Source organism: Epargyreus clarus, unplaced genomic scaffold, assembly GCF_041222505.1.
Source record: "Epargyreus clarus isolate Ecla_fem2 unplaced genomic scaffold, WU_Ecla_fem_2.2 ptg000009l, whole genome shotgun sequence".
In the NCBI taxonomy this organism is placed as follows: Eukaryota; Metazoa; Arthropoda; class Insecta; order Lepidoptera; family Hesperiidae; genus Epargyreus; species Epargyreus clarus.
This window is the reverse complement of record NW_027332217.1, coordinates 2105023-2121548: the sequence shown is the minus strand read 5'-3', so window position 1 is coordinate 2121548 and position 16526 is coordinate 2105023. Positions and strand designations below refer to the sequence as shown.

The window sequence follows — 16526 nt, the reverse complement described above, 5'->3', positions numbered from 1 at the left end:
AGGTATTATTTATTACATGAAATTTATTTTTTTCCTTTTTAAGTACCTATGGTTAGGTTACAACAATTACTAAAATGAACATGAAAATTATATTGATATTACTTCATAGTGTTCCATGTGGGAGTTACGGGGTTTATAGATGTATAAGGTTTTTCTTTTATTTATTTTTTTGCAGAATTTTGTCAAATAGGTGTAAAATAATACAAAAGAAATTTTATTTATAATTTTATTAAATTAATTCTATAACTTTTTTACATATAGTTAATTATATGTGCAAGTTCGTCAATTACATTGAATAATGCTGCCAAATCGTTTCAGCAGTTAGTCATCTACTCAGACGAGGCTGCGTTCCCTTGGTGGTACTCACGGGGTCTATTCACATTCGTAGCTCCATTATCATTCGCTTAGCATAGCTAAAGCTTGAAGCCAGGGAAATGAAAAAGAAGCTAAGATGTTTTATGATCCAATGATTGCCACGAGGGGCGTTAAGACATAACACGGTCCGACCAGACAGATTTGTCTGTGGATGTGTCTATGGATTGACCAAATTGTAGAAAAAAATATCATATTCTTGTATAGCACGTGGTCAGTGAATATATAAATCTGACCAATGGTCTTTCCATAGACCAATCCATAGATAAATACAGCTGGTCGGCAAGTGTATTGTTCCCGCAGCCGAAACCGACACGCTCCGTCGCTCACAGCTCGCTCCAAGAATATATTTATGAAATAATTTGTATAAAAATTTTGACTCCAAATATTTACAATCGGTAATATTTTTACAATGCCGGACTAAGTTTTAATTTACAGCGGCCGAGTGGCGTGCGATGGAGCGTCGCGGCGAAGACAATCGTTTGCGATTCACTTCTAAATCAGAAATGAATTAGAAATTCTAATAACACATTTCTTATCTAATGCGATGCGCGCGCGTACAGTGCACGCACCATCTCTAATACCCTATCGTTACAGTGACACCTGTCGTAATAGGGCGCTACGCCGCGGTATATCTACGAGAAGAGGTGGTTCACACATAGCCATATAGTTATGTAGGTCGAGGATAGGCTGAAGATTATGTGTATTTTTATATGAGAAATAAAAAATGTTTAGAAAACATAAGAGTAAATTTCTGAATTCCACAAACAACAGTGCCATCTAACTGATCCAAGTATTGTTACAAAATATCTTAGTGACCTCATAAGATCAACAAAAAATTAAAAATAGGTCAAATAGTATAAGAGTAAAATAAATACGATAACACAAGCCAGAATTTTATATATAAAGGTAGTAAGACATTACGATACACCTATATACTCGACCCTTAAGCATTACAATTACAGAAAATATGTCTGCGTTATTTCTATTAATTATATAGCTATGTGTGAGCCGAAGAGGATACAGTCGGAAGATATAGCAAATCAAATTCACTGTAGCAATAGGATACAGACAATTTAGTTAAGGAAGAGACAACACCGAAGGCAGAGGTGACTGACCCGTCGGCTACGACTGTCGCCCGCGCTACCTATACTAGAATCGCACTCACGATACCTTCTCCCTGTTTCGAGTTTAAAATTAACGTTCAGAATTAACATTCAAGTAGGGGCTTATACAGAATTTGTACTCTTGAAGCATTCCGTCGCCGCTTGCACCGTTGCACAAAGAAACGAGAGGATATTGTGAAGTTTTACTATCCCTAAACTACACGTCGGTAGATGACGCCACGGAGGCACTAGGGTTACCCGATACGATGCGATGACGAAGCATAACACTGGTACGATATATAACAATCGACAAAGCACTTCCTAAAATAAATATAATAAATTTTGTGATACATAAAAAATAATTTTCCAAAAGATAAATAATTTCTTGTTGACATAGTTCAGGCAGGATTTGACAGAGGCGCTAGCTCCGTGAATTCGGATGGGCTCCGAAATTGGTTACATCGGTTGACCGTTGCTACTTCTGGATACAAATATACTGGCCGGGGATCTAACGATGACGTAACCCATTTCAGAGCTTGCTGATGACGCCACAAGCGAGTCGCGAGTAGCTGGCATAAGCATCGCACCCTGCCGTTGCGACGGTTCACACTCAAAAAATGCCAATTTTATATTTAAAGAGATAACAGTACTGTAAAATATATGTTGATACTGATATCTCTTAAAAATAGTGTTTGATAGACTATGTTATACGGCTAATAATATCTAGAGACATCTATAAAAAACCGTTAATTTGACAAAGTTTATTAAATTTTCTCGAAGGTCAGCGACAATCGAGTTTCGAAGGCAATACAATTTAAAAGGATTGAACCTCAAGATTAAATCATACAAAAATAATGATTTTCTTAGAAATCTACTATGGTAGAAAAATGTTGCTCTTAAAAAATGGTAAAAATGAGAATTTATTTCTTTTTTGTTGTCTATTACACATTTATTGGCGAATTTTGAGAATGGAATCGTGGCAACAGAGGGCAGTGCTCGCGCCCGACGGACGGCGGCCTGGCCGCTCCGATAACGCATAACCTTAAGAGATCAGACTGTCATTTCTAAAACAAATACACTTACAAAATGATACCTTTACAACTATCCTTATTACACATCCATACCTAAAACAATTTACAATAACTTTATGCATATATTAGAAATAAAATTTACATGGAAAACTCGTGGGCCGGACGTGGGTAGGTTGAGTCGAGCGGCGCACGGTACCCATCGAGTTATTGCCATCGAATCATGAACTCATGAAAACAGTAAAACCAGTCGTACGTTAAAATGAATTAACAATTTATTATTACAAGATACAATAGTCATAACAAAAATATATTGTGTACTCTTCTAGATGTCTTCCCGATCGTCGACACGGCGTATTGTCTGTCCAGCTTTTCATTCCATATATAACATTTAGTTTTTTGGTACATGTGTATGTCCACATAAATTAAAATATAAGTGCATGTTATTGTGCCATTTTGCGACCCGTTTATGTAAATAAATTTTGTGATAATTTTCTTTCTTACCTAATTAAAAATAATAAAATAGAATACCTATACATTTTTTTGATATGAGCAATTATATACATTTAAATAAATAGAAATATAATAATTTACTTAATCTAATTTTTGAGACAATCATGACTGACCAAGAATAATTAAGAGACCTATTCAATATAATTAAATTTAACTTTGATTTGGCGTCGAAATTCAGCTTTTGTCGGGTTGCCATATAAAAATAACGTAAATAACTTTCTTCGTAGCAAAATGGCACAATAGCAACACGGGCGCGTGACAATGAAGTGAGATCATTAACATTCAATATTAATACTTAACAATACGATGTTAGTTAGCGATGTTGGGCGCATGCGTTCTGACGACAATCCACGCTATTATAGTGCACAAGTCAAAAGATATAAGAAACAGAATAGCGTGAACATGCCAGGAACGCGATACGCAATATTACGGTACATGAGAATTAAATCCAGCGATCAAATATTCTGGTCCTATTACTAGATTGTCTCATAGCCGTAACTTTTAGTACCTCAATTGTAATGTCTCGTGTTAGAACTTAAATTAACATTTTTTTGGTGGGTTGCCATTATCTTGTCGAACCCAAAAATGGTAGAATTTCGCGGCGGTATACCCGCCAACATTCACAGATCTAATTCTATTTGATTAATTTATACAAGAAAAATAATTATATACAAAATATAAAATTGATATTTATCTATACAATATTCGCTGTGTGAGCGATATTTATATTTTTTTGTTTGTGGAAATCGTTAACAATAAGTACCCAGAGGAATATATAAACGCATTTTCCGATCGTTACAATTGACAGAAAAGCATAAAAACGAAATAATAATAATAATTGTAATTTTAACGCGATAATAAAATAATATATTAGAATTAGCGAATATAGTACCAGTGGTCATGTAAAGGAAAGTATGTTCCGCATATTTTTATAAAGTAATTTATTGTCACATTCTAGGAAGAGTAAATCTTATTTACTTAATCGGTGACGCTGAGCGGAATCGAAAACTAAAAAACAAACTCATCTCTACATGACCACTGGTCAGATTAATGCAATTTTGTACGAAAGAATATCAAAACATTAAAAATAAAGTAAATAATTAAATAACTGTGATGAATAATAGCCCATTGTGATAAAGTAGATAGTGTGGTGATGCATTACGTTTTATCGTGCACGAACACGTGCATGTTTCCGATGTTTCAAAGATGGCGCTGACAAAAGAAGACTGCGAAAGAGAGAAAATAAACTTTGAATATATAAATTTTTGGCAATTTTGTACTCGGTAATGGTTCGCGGAGGTGTCGTGTGTGGTGTCGAGTGTGTGCGGCGCGGGGCGCGGGGCGCGGGGCGGGGCGGGCCCGCTCAGTCACGATCGCCTCAGTACATAGAATGTACGGTACAACAGAATGTCCTACGTTTGTTTACAACGTTGATAGTCGCACGGTGACCGGGGGCGCTCGCACCGCGCACCGTTCACCTGGAAAGGAGAAAAAAATGCATTTTATTTTTATCCAAACATACAACCAATCAAAATGAAGTGTAAACTTATTTCTGGAGTATCGGAAGTTTTACATTGGATTACATTACGGTTAAAATAGGTAGGAATTGAAACACTGTACAAGGGAATAATGTGAAGATCAACCTTGAAACACACAATGTGTAACTATTAAACAACCTAAACCGTAATTTATTACATTAATATTTAATTATCATCATAAACTCATAAATAAGTGTTCTGTAAACAGCTTTTTTTCTTTGTACTAGGCTGTCGACTCTACTTCTTGACAAAGAGTACAATTTAGCTCTCAGCCTAAGGACTAATGGGGATAACAACGCATTTAGGTATCTGTGGTAGCCAGCAATCCTTCTTATTTCTTACTTAGTCTTTACAGATTTCGTAGTCTACCCTATTAATTTTTACAAAAGTGTATAACTGTATACCCACCTAGACCCTTGTGAAGCGAGACGCGCGGCGGGTGCGCGCGGGCTGCGAGCGCCGCGAGCGCCGCCCGCGCGCCACCCCCACCCCGCTGTCCCCGCTGTGCCCCGACACCAGCGACTCGCTGTCGCTCTGGTTCGACGTGTAACCGGTTACGTCCACGTCTGGAATTACAAAAAAATGTGAAATTAGTTTCAATAAAAAATAATATTAAATATGCAAGTTAGAGGTCAAATTCAACTACCGCTTTCGCCCGCACAAACTAACGCTACGTTACTGCTTTTAATCCCTCCCCCTTAATAAAATTAGATATAAAAAATATTCATTAATTTACTACAGATAGCAAGATAACAGAACCCTGTAGTTCGACTGCAGCAGCGTGACTATTCACTAATTTCTGCCTAATAACAGCAGATTAACGCTGCTGTGTTCTGGTTTGAAGGGTGTGGTAAGAGCTTCGATCACTAATTGATCGAAGGGTGAGAGAGATATTATTTTCCGAAGCATTCCACATGATTCCACCTTAGTCCACAGGGGTAACTGCGAATCTGTAGCTGTAGTCTTCATTCACACTAAAATAAATTTCATAAAACATCTTTGAAAATAAAATAAAATAATACATATACATTGATTAGAATAGAAACGTATATAATTCGTAACAAACGCCCACAGTCTGAAAGATTGATAAAAACCTGCCTTTTTACTAAATATCATTACAATACAATTTCACAAACAAAACCATTTTAAAGGAATATTCCAGCGTATAAAATAGAGTCAGGAATCATTCACAAAGGAAGCTATAAGCTTATAAGAGGGAAGGCAATGTAAGGTTCGACTTTTCAATTTGTATTAGCGAACGCCCACGCGGCTCTGAAGGATCGATGCCACAATCCGGTAATAATGACGAGAAATAATACTCCACGTCGAGAATAGTACCGCTTTGAAAGATGTTGCTATTATATGGGTAATAATTCTTTAGTGGCTACACTTTTTAAGTTTCAGGGCTGAGTAGGAGGTACTTGTAATTTTAGGGAGTAGATGGTGCAGACGTGCGGGATCATGGGCTCTAAATCGTTTGTAGGCTTCAGATATATTCGTAGTTAAGTTACATCATTCCCATGGAACCACAAAAATATGAACGAAGTTTAGCCACTAGCAGTTACCCATCCAACTCCAGATCCAGGTAGATGGTGCTTACCTTGGTAGATCTGTGGCTACGTGACTACGTGCGCTCCATAACAATAATATCGGTGAAATAGATTTAATTTAATAAATTTATTTATTTTTGCCTTAAACAAAAATTAAAAAAAAACGTTAAAAATAAAGTGCAACAATAACATTCTTTATTTTAATAATCTTAATTACAATGCATAAAGTTTTAGGTTCGATATTTCGTTTAAACTGAATTATTCGTATATGAGTTTTTTATTCTCGGTTTCGCTTCGGCTTTTGAGTAGGATCAACCTTAATGTCACAGATTTATATAGAGTACGTAAAAATATCGGCCATCTTCTAGAATATCACAAATTCTCTTAAAAATGATCAGCACCGAAATGCACTTACGTAAAACGACATTTTGCTTTTAGGGCACGTCGATAGAGATGACATTTAGACCATAATAATCGTATTTCATCACGACACGACCTGTTGGACGCTCGACGACGTTCTACGACGCATGAAAATTGGTTTCATCATAGACGAACTAACGGATAGACTCTTAGTGACACAAACTTTTGATATTACAATAAATAAAATTTTATTTTAAATTTGAAAAATTCTTAAAACAAAACACCCGAATGCTTAAAATATAGTCTATGGTATATATTTTTAACAATCGGGCTAGCACCCTACAATTTAGCCAAATCCAACGGCACTTCAAATATTAAAATCCGTCAAGCCCTTTGGGCTGGAGGTACCAGGGGATAAAACATCATGTGCTCGAAAAACTTCGGGTCTGTTCGGCGCTGTCGGGTAAAATGTATTTTTTTTAAAACATGCGTGATGTTCTTTTAAAAATACTTATAAAGTAGTTACGTGTAAGGGACAGCCCTACACGTTAAGGCTGCATCGCGCCAGCCCTACACCGTGCTCACGCTGCATTGTGCCTTCGCGGAACGGCCAACGCAGACGAGGCGCGTCCTACGTGCAGGTGGCCGTCCGCCATGAGAACAGTTCACCTCCATCGCGGAAAGTGACTCTACCTATCACATCATATATTTTTTGTTACAAGTTGTGTAAAATTTAAATAAATCTATTAATTCGTTCGCGAAATAGACTATTTCGATTCTTTCCTCCACGCCCAGCTCCCATAACTAAGTTATTTTCCAGTAAATATTGTAATATAAGTTTCCCATACAAGGCTTCAAAGTAATAAAATTAGTTGCCATGTACTCGACTATAAATTAAAAACTAGAAATAATTAAAAGCTATTTAATATATTTACTTACAATGATTAATGAGCTTCATGATTTAATATTACATTTTAATAACTCGAACTTTATTGAAAGCTCTTTAGAAATCCTTAATATTACGTTCAACGTTCCAATTAGGCTTCAAATAATTATATTTAAAATAGATTTTAAATGTAGAAAAGTTATAGTTCGATTCTGGAGACATCATCGCCACACCTATATCCCTTAGTAAGGAGTAAGCACTGCTTTGTTTTGGTTTAAAGGATTTGGTAGGGAAGATTCTATTTTATGAGGCAATGAGGCATTTCAACTTAGTGTTTTGAAGGTGGTAGAACCCTTTATGGTTCGACTCCGGCGGCACCACCGCCACACCTATTTCTACCTAATAACAGCAGTGTTAGGCGCTGCTGTGTTTCGGTTTGAAGGGTGTGGTAAGGGAGACAGACTTTTCCGAGGCGTTCCAGCTTAGTCCTCAGGGGTAGCGGCGCATCTGTGGCGGACCTCAGGTAGGAATATCTAATCCTATCTGGGGTTGATTACAGATGTCCATGGGCGGCAGTAGCCACTTACCATCAGGTGGACTGCATGCTCGTCTGCTACTCCTATATTATATAAAAAAAAAAAAAAATTAGTCTTCGAGGGGAGAAACGCCTCTGTGGTCCACTTCATGTCTCTTATGCTATCGGGGTTGATTATAGATGTCCAAGAATGGCATTTCTCATCAAATGGACTGCACGCTCGTTTCTCTTATAATATTATGAAGAGACCTATTTTATTATTATTTATAATTTAATTTTATTCACTTTTAGTTTATTTTAGTTTACTAATCGTTGTATTTTTATTATTATCTTGTTATAAATGTAAATAATTTCTTTTTGTTATTTATAAACCTCTAAACATAATATAATCGAAATAAACTTATTATTTATAAAAGACTTACTATATAAATCCTTCAATGGCAAATCAAAAAGGCTATTACATATACCAGTACTTCTAACAGATAAAGACATAATAGAATAAATAATGTCCGACCGTTCGTGACGCTCAACCGAGACTCAGGCATAAAGAATTGAAATTCAATTTGTGGCTGCAAATAATCACTTCAACGCGATGTAAGATGCAAAACGGATTGAGCGGAGCGCGATCTGAACACGGACGAAGTAATTGAATAGACTCTTAGACTAAATAAACCGAATGCATTCCTAAACTGAATACGCACATAAATAATTCTTAACATGTTTGCTTTTTATATTATACTAGCTGACCCGGTAAACGTTGTGTTGCCATATAAATAAAAAAATGTTAAGGATGAACAACCCTTATCACTTAGGGGTATGAAAAATAGATAGTAGCCGATTGTCAGACCTACTGAATATGCATATAAAATTTGGTAAAAATCGGTAAAGCCGTTTCGGAGGAGTACGGTAACTAACATTGTGACATCATTAAAATAGATTATTATTTAATATTTGAAACTGCGATAGTAGCGAAGTCTGTCGAATCCAATGTGAAACATTCCAAAATCAATAACTACTTACGAATTAAAATTAATTTAAAAAAACCTTTTGCCACTGACTAATTTGTGAATCTAAACCATTCTCAAGTCCCCTTGAACATACACAAGAAATTTCATCAAAATCAGTCCAGTCGTTTAGGAGGAGTTCAGTGACATACACACGCACATAAGAAATATATATATATATATTTATATATATATATATATATATATATATATATATATATATATATATATATATATATATATATATATATATATAAGTAATAAAAGAGTATGCAGACCACCTGATGGCTACTGCCGCTCATGAACATCTGTAATCAAGCCTAGATAAGATTAGAGTCCTGCCCAAGGTTGGCCATAGATGCGTGGCTACCTCTGAGCACTATATTGGTACACCTCGGATAAGTATATCTCCCTTACTTACACCTTTCAAAGGGGAACATAGCGGAGCTTAACACTGCTGTTATTAGGCAAAAATAAATAGACGCGACCGTGGTGCCTCCGGATTCGAACTACAAGGGATTCCACCTTTGATATTCTACAGAATTACTATACAAATAAAAACTCGATAGCTTAAAAATATAGCCTGTGTCATTTTCACAATTTAGACGAATCATATGTTACTAAAATAATATGTTAAATTTTGTTAAGCCGCCCTCTCCCTCGCTCACGCTGCTCGCCGAAAGTCACCTTCATCGATTGGATCTAAGCAAGACCGTTTAGGAGTCTATTAGTTTCCTACGTCCGGATCCAAGCCTTTGCATAGATTATAGAGACAACCCCGCCCACGTGTTTATCAACCCAATCGCATCACGTCGAAATGAACCACGTTCGGATGCATGAATGGATGATATTCGCGTTATACCCACTCAACGGATTACGGCACTCACGTCGCTCGCACGGCTATCGCAGATAAGCTGATGGAAATATGATTCGAGATCTGGTTTTTGTTGTGTGGAAACGATATCCATTATATATCGGTCTTCCATCTTCGCGTCGTCGCGGTAACAGCATCCATTTCGAGCACAAATTGGACGAAGCGAGATTCATTTTTGTGGGCTTTCGTTTTGATATAGGAAAATGTTGAGTTTCGTTCTTTTTCGGTGAAGCTTTTAAAGAAATAAATAGAAGGAATGTGGCCGAAACGTAGTCTCGTATATGTATGTATATACCTAAATATGTATCTAAATAAGAGTAAACCGAAATTAAGATTATCATGACTAACCCTTATTTTTTCACTGTTGGGTAAAGGTCCTCCGTCCTCACAGATTGAGGAAGGTCATAGTCGCAATCCGGATTGCAATTTTACGATAGTTCCACGGTTTCTCTTTCTATTTCTAGCGTGAAGCAATTCTGGCGTTTCAATGGAATTATTGAATGGAAGGGCCGGCTGACTTTCTTATGACAAACTTATGAACAAAAATTTGATCGACTTCATTTAGAAAATTTCATTTCGAAAATAAGCGATAATAACCACTTACAATCAGGTTGGCTGGAGGCTCGTTTGCTACATCTATGTCCTTATAAAATAGATATAATTTCGAAATTCAGAATGTTGAACCCGATATTACAGAATATCTACAATATTAGGGAATTCAAGAAGAAATAATTAAGTTATGTATAACACTTAAACGTAATTAAACGAACCGAATCGCTCGAACAAGAGTAACAAATGAGGTCTCCGTGGAACCGTTTTCGCAGAATCGATAAGTAATTTGCTGATCATCTAGAGAAATTTCAATCGAGCCGAGCACTTCAGGATTGATCGCGCGAAAGTAGGATTCAACTGTTTCAAATTAACATCTACTGCTTTGAATAGAATTACGTTACTTAATTATAGTTAGTGAGGAGAAATTATTTTTCACCAGCTTCGAAAAGGAGGAGGTTCTGTACCCTTACCATGAGTTTTAACGTTTTGACAAATATGACTGTTTTGGTATTTGTTTACGTATTTGCCCATACTATTTCCAATCAGCGCCACTAGCGGATTGTATCAGAACTATAGTGTCAGTAACGTAACATTCAATGACTAAATTGACGCTTTATGTTTTGTCTCTCTTTTTTGATCATGTGAGGCAGACAAAAAGACTTGATCACTTACTTATTGTTACGTTTACTCAGTCTACTGAAGCAAACTGAACAGAATAATGGATTGAGTAAACGTAACGTAAAATTGTGAGATGTTTTGAAATCTCATGGTAAGGGTACTGTTGAGCCTTGTATTCGGCTGTATTTACCCGCGATGGAACTGTATATGCGTTTGGGGTGAGACGATGACAAACCTATGTTACCATTTATCTACAAAACCAGATGCACTATTTTTATGCTGTTCTTAACATCATAATATGATTGTTTGGCAAGAGACTAAATTTCTATCTAATAACAGCAGTGTTAAACGCTGCTGTGTTCTGGTTTGAAGGTATACATACTTCTGAGATATTGACGTAACTGTGCCCGAGCTCAGGTGGGAATCTGATCTGGGGTTGATAACAGATGTCTACGGGCGGCAGAAGCCACTTACCATCAGGTGGACTGCATGCTCGTCTGCTATTTTTATACTATAAAAATACTATGGGAAACGCAGAATAACGTTTAAGTAAATTTTACCGAATCGCGTAATCGCAACGTGTTGCCGTCAGTTCGAGCCCTTATGGTCAAATAATGGGTGTCCGTTTTCCCACGGTAGAACTTTCCCTTTGACCCGAAAACTTCAGATACTTAACAAGTGCATTATGGAACATAATTCAAAGTTTTGTTGTTAAGGAGATGTTATTTTTTACTGTCCATTGATATATGTATATTTATTTATAATGATTATTAGATATTACAACAAAAAATAAATAAACATATAAGTAAAGTTTTTTTAATAAGATTGGAGAAGCAAGCAAAGCTATGTATATATCACTAGGTGAGTCCATCTGGTGGTAAGTGACCGTCGCCCATGGATAACTGTGACCAACTCATATAGAACAGATTGTACCTGAAGTCGACCACAAATTCGTTGCCACTCCTGAGAACTAAAATGGTAGCCTCATACGAGTACAGTCAACCGGCATCCAACCTTTGCACCGAAACGCAACAACTGCATCAAGCTAGAAATAGGTGTGACGGTTCTACCAACCACTGGTAGTACCTTAAAAAAATAAGCATGCTCACTTGCAGCTTCAAATTCTAAAAAAGTGCTCGATTACTATTATGGGCATAAAAGAGCCTGTACGAACGAACGTTATATTTTTCCAGCAGAATTTCTTTTCCCGTATCGTAATAAACGCAAATTAAACCTGCATTTCCACCTGAGCATTGTTGCACCAACTTGGGCCATTAATTTAACCGCTACAGGCGATTCTGGTCATTAACATGAATTATAGACTAGGGTCCCGCAACAATATTACGTGTCTATTGTACGTAATAAACTCCGGACATAATCATTATGGATGCGAATAAGTTAATGAATTAATAAAAAATCTAATTGTGGCGAGGGTGTTTGTGGGTCGCGGGTACGGAAAATTGAGTTTACGGGGTCAACGGTAGGTACATATTTTAAAGGATAGACATACATAAACTAAATGACGTAAAAGTTTTAAAGTTGCCATGCGCAATTGCACATGCCATATTTTGTGACTATTTAATTTTGTTTTTTTACTTGATTGGTAATAATGTTAAAAAATATTTCTTCCGCAAAGCGTTAAAAAATTAAAGAAGACATTTTTAGACGAATCTCCAATAGTTGTGAGTGTTGAATTTATACCCTCATTAAATTTGTTAAACATTTATGACTCAAATATTTTGTGGTTAGAACATAAAACGCTAATTCTAATTCAAAACACTAAGGACATGATAAACAATTGTTCTTCTAAAACTTTTGTGATTATATCTTCACTGCAACCCACTAAGAGACAGAATTGAATTCTTATAAACATTATTTTTTCAGGTTACGTATATTAATGGAGACACTTTGATTTTTTCAATCATTTGCTTGTTAGAACTTCGAAAAACTATATAAAACGTAAGATACGAACTTAATAACGCGGACAAGCGAAACAAATATGGCGAAATATTTATTCAATTTCGCCTTCGGGCACACCGACAGTCTGAATTTAAAACGTTAATATATTTTAACGGATGCGGCGTCGCGCTCGCCCGTTCAATTTCTGGGAAATAAATCCCGGGGCGAAATATTGTATTGGCGACAGCACTAGCTTTGCGGCCACCGTGCACTTTATTGAATGTGAAATTTTGTTAGTACATCTGCGGCTGCAACGTCAGACGGATTCATGACGTATTATATTTAAATATTATACAATATTATACATGTGCGAAGGGTCCCTAACTGGCAGAAACCACGTAAGTATTTTTGAAAGAAAGAAATATTTATTTGTAAAAAATAGTACAACATTATATGGCATAAATATTAGTAAATGATTCTCAAATCAGAACATTGCTGCAGTAAAATTTAAGAAAAGGGTCCACACTGAAGGTGGTAGAATGTTTTGTGGTTCGACTCCAGCGGCACCAGCGCCACATCTATTTCTACCTAATAACAGCGGTGTTGGGCGATGCTGTGTTCCGGTTTGAAGGGTGTGGTAAGGTAATAAAGTAGGTAAAAAAAAAAAACACAGCCTCACCGCGGCGAACCACGGCCACTGATTTTCAGTGTTTTTCGATAACATAAGTCAAGAACAAATGAAAAATTAATTTATACATTTGTAATGGCACTTATTAATTAAATAGGTATTTGATGGTTTAAATAAACGTGTTTCACTTTCGACGTTACTTTGAGTTTTAACAGCAGTTTTAAGCGCTGCTGTATTTTGGTTTTAGTCAATGACACCAGTACTACACGTATCAACACTTTCAACTTAGTCCTAAAGAGTGATAAGTGGTCACTGAAGGAGTCAAATGGAAATGAATGTTACCCATTGTTGACTGCAGGACAGTCCATCAGGATGGCACCTAAGCTAAGTACCATTTGATGGACTGCATGTTCGTTTCTTAGTTCATGGTAAAGCATAATATAACATACAATTGGAAGGTGGTAGAACCCTTTGTGGTTCGACTCCGGCGGCATCACCGCCACACCTATTTCTACCTAATAACAGCAGTGTTAGGCGCTGCTGTGTTCCGGTTTGAAGGGTGTGGTAAGGGAGATAGACTTTTCCGAGGCGTTCCAGCTTAGTCCTCAGGGGTAGCGGCGCATCTGTGGCCGACCTCAGGTAGGAATATCTAATCCTATCTGGGGTTGATTACAGATGTCCATGGGCGGCAGTAGCCACTTACCATCAGGTGGACTGCATGCTCGTCTGCTACTCTCATATTATTAAAAAAAAAAAAAAAAACATAGTACTCAAAAAGGTTGGGAACAGTTGGATTAAATTGCTCTTCGACATTTATAACAGTTACCAATAATTCCACAATGTCAATCTTAATAGAAGGCAATATAAAACGAAATCATCTTTTGAAAACTCCACCATTTCATCTGCGGTTATTTGCAGACACATAATATGACATTTCAGATATATTAATGCATTTCAATGTAACTATGCATACATGTATTCCATCATGCATTTTCATACAAATTGCATTGAATTTTAAACCCTTGCTCAATACTTAATTGAAAAGCAGATCTTTTATAAATGACATAAGTACTGAGAGATTATACTGTAACTAAACTGCTTCAGTACGAATGGTGAAGAAGAAGTGGTCAAATTTAATATTTTAAAACCACACATAAGACCTTCGACAACGTGTAAATTGCTGTTCAATGATACCTAATGGGATCGACCGTCAGCTTTCCGTGCCCTCCGTAGCGCACAAAAACAAACAGCAACGAAAACTTCTTTTAATGTTTGTCTGTCTGCATGATTTTCTGTTTGGTAGATGATTGAACCGTTTTTAATGTGTGTAAAGATCCGTAAATATGGTGACAAAGTCATCAATATCAATATGAAGAAATGTTTGAAACTCGAAAATTTGCTTGGTGGAGCCAAGGTTAGCTGGTACACGAATGAAATATCAGTATAGCCCTTTTTATACTTTTAGTTATTCACAATATAACCAGTCCAACAACCAACACCTAGGCTCAAGCACGTAGCTACGTGGCAGTTCAACTGCCAAACCTAGCTATCTACGTGGCAGTTCAACTACAAAGCCGTGACTAATAATTACAGAACGGCACCAGGGTAGGTAGCATCGCAATGGCGTCGCTCGCGCCAATTTCCTGCAATACATGTTAAATGCCCGCCAATCGCCCCCTCTCGTCCCTTACACCCTCCATAATAAACCCTATGTCCTACAAATAACTAGTAACGAGATGTTTTTGGAGATCTGTGACGTGAGTCTCATCTAGGAGAACGGCAGTGGATGCACTGCCGTTCGTTCGTGCATTAATGTATCGCCAAGTTTAGCAGAAGAATAGAAAGGGCATAGCCGTAATCTTTTCTCGACATATCTTGTGAGGACATTTATATTTAAATACTAGCTGACCCGGCAAACGTTGTGTTGCCATATAAATAAAAAAAGGTTAAGGGTGAACAACCATTATCACTTAGGGGTAGGAAAAATAGATAGTAGCCGATTCTCAGACATACTGAATATGCATATAAAATTTGTTGAAAATCGGTAAAGCCGTTTCGGAGGAGTACGGCAACTAATATTGTGACACGATAATTTTATATATAAGATATTATATTTAAAGTCTAAAAATCTTTATTAAGGATTGGATTACGTCTTCGCTTTAGTCTAAAATCGGATGCTATACTATTATGGAACATTAAATAACAAAGTACTATTATACGTGCGGAAAGCTGTACAAAATCAGAGAAAAATGCATAAAAGAGCAACATAAAAGTAAATCGTCCCACGTTCAAACTACTCGCCAAAGATAGAGCCACAGTCTAAGGGTTTCCCTTAAAAATTGATATCCGAAATCCTTTCTATCCGAAATCCTTTCTATCCGAGACTGCTTTGAAATTGATTTATTTGGACTTATAAATAGGAGGTTAAGTTATGTATTCAACGTAACTATTTATAATGGAACACTTCGTGTAAACAACCGAAGTAAGTTTTCGTTGAAATTTTATCTACACACATTGATTTTTGTAATTTATCTCATGGATATCTAGTTTTTTCATAAAATCAAAAAGGTAGCGAGGTTTAATACTAGAGATTAAGCTTCTATGAGCTATGAGGGATAGCTCACTCGATTCAGACGAATAGAATCACGTTTTTCAAGGACTTTTTTTAATTACATAAAAATAATAATTGTTAATAACACCGTAAGAGCAACAACTTGAAATTAAGAAAAAAATAACATTCTGAAAGTGGAGGAAACACTTCTTGCGAGTTAAAATTATAGTACAAATAGCTATCAACCAGAGAAGCATGTAATGGAAGAATAAAGTTTAATTTATCCACACCCTATTGCCAAAGCTTTAGAAAAACTTCCTTCAAAACGCAAGAAACATAATATCCGTGTAACAAATCAACATTTGTTTTTAGTACGATTAGCAAAAATCATCCATCAAAACTAAACCCATTAAGCCAATTAATTTCCAAGGAAAAACCTTGGATACAGCGGTACGGATTACTTTTTGATCCTTTGATAATGATACAGATAAAATGTTACGTCATTTTATACT

At 36.4% G+C, this 16526-nt stretch overlaps 1 protein-coding gene across 2 annotated transcripts in view; it reads right to left on the bottom strand.

Moving 5' to 3' along the window:
• Positions 1-212: 212 nt before the first annotated feature.
• Positions 213-16526, bottom strand: part of LOC140744754 (max dimerization protein 4) — a 372173-nt gene continuing 355859 nt past the window's right edge. For both annotated transcript variants that reach the window (XM_073076403.1, XM_073076402.1), the window contains exons 6-7: positions 4966-5123; positions 213-4497 (exon numbers count right to left, since the gene is read on the bottom strand). In XM_073076403.1, coding sequence (XP_072932504.1) covers positions 4966-5123 — 158 coding nt within the window. In that variant the 3' untranslated portion in view covers positions 213-4497. The remainder of the gene's footprint in view (positions 4498-4965; positions 5124-16526) is intronic.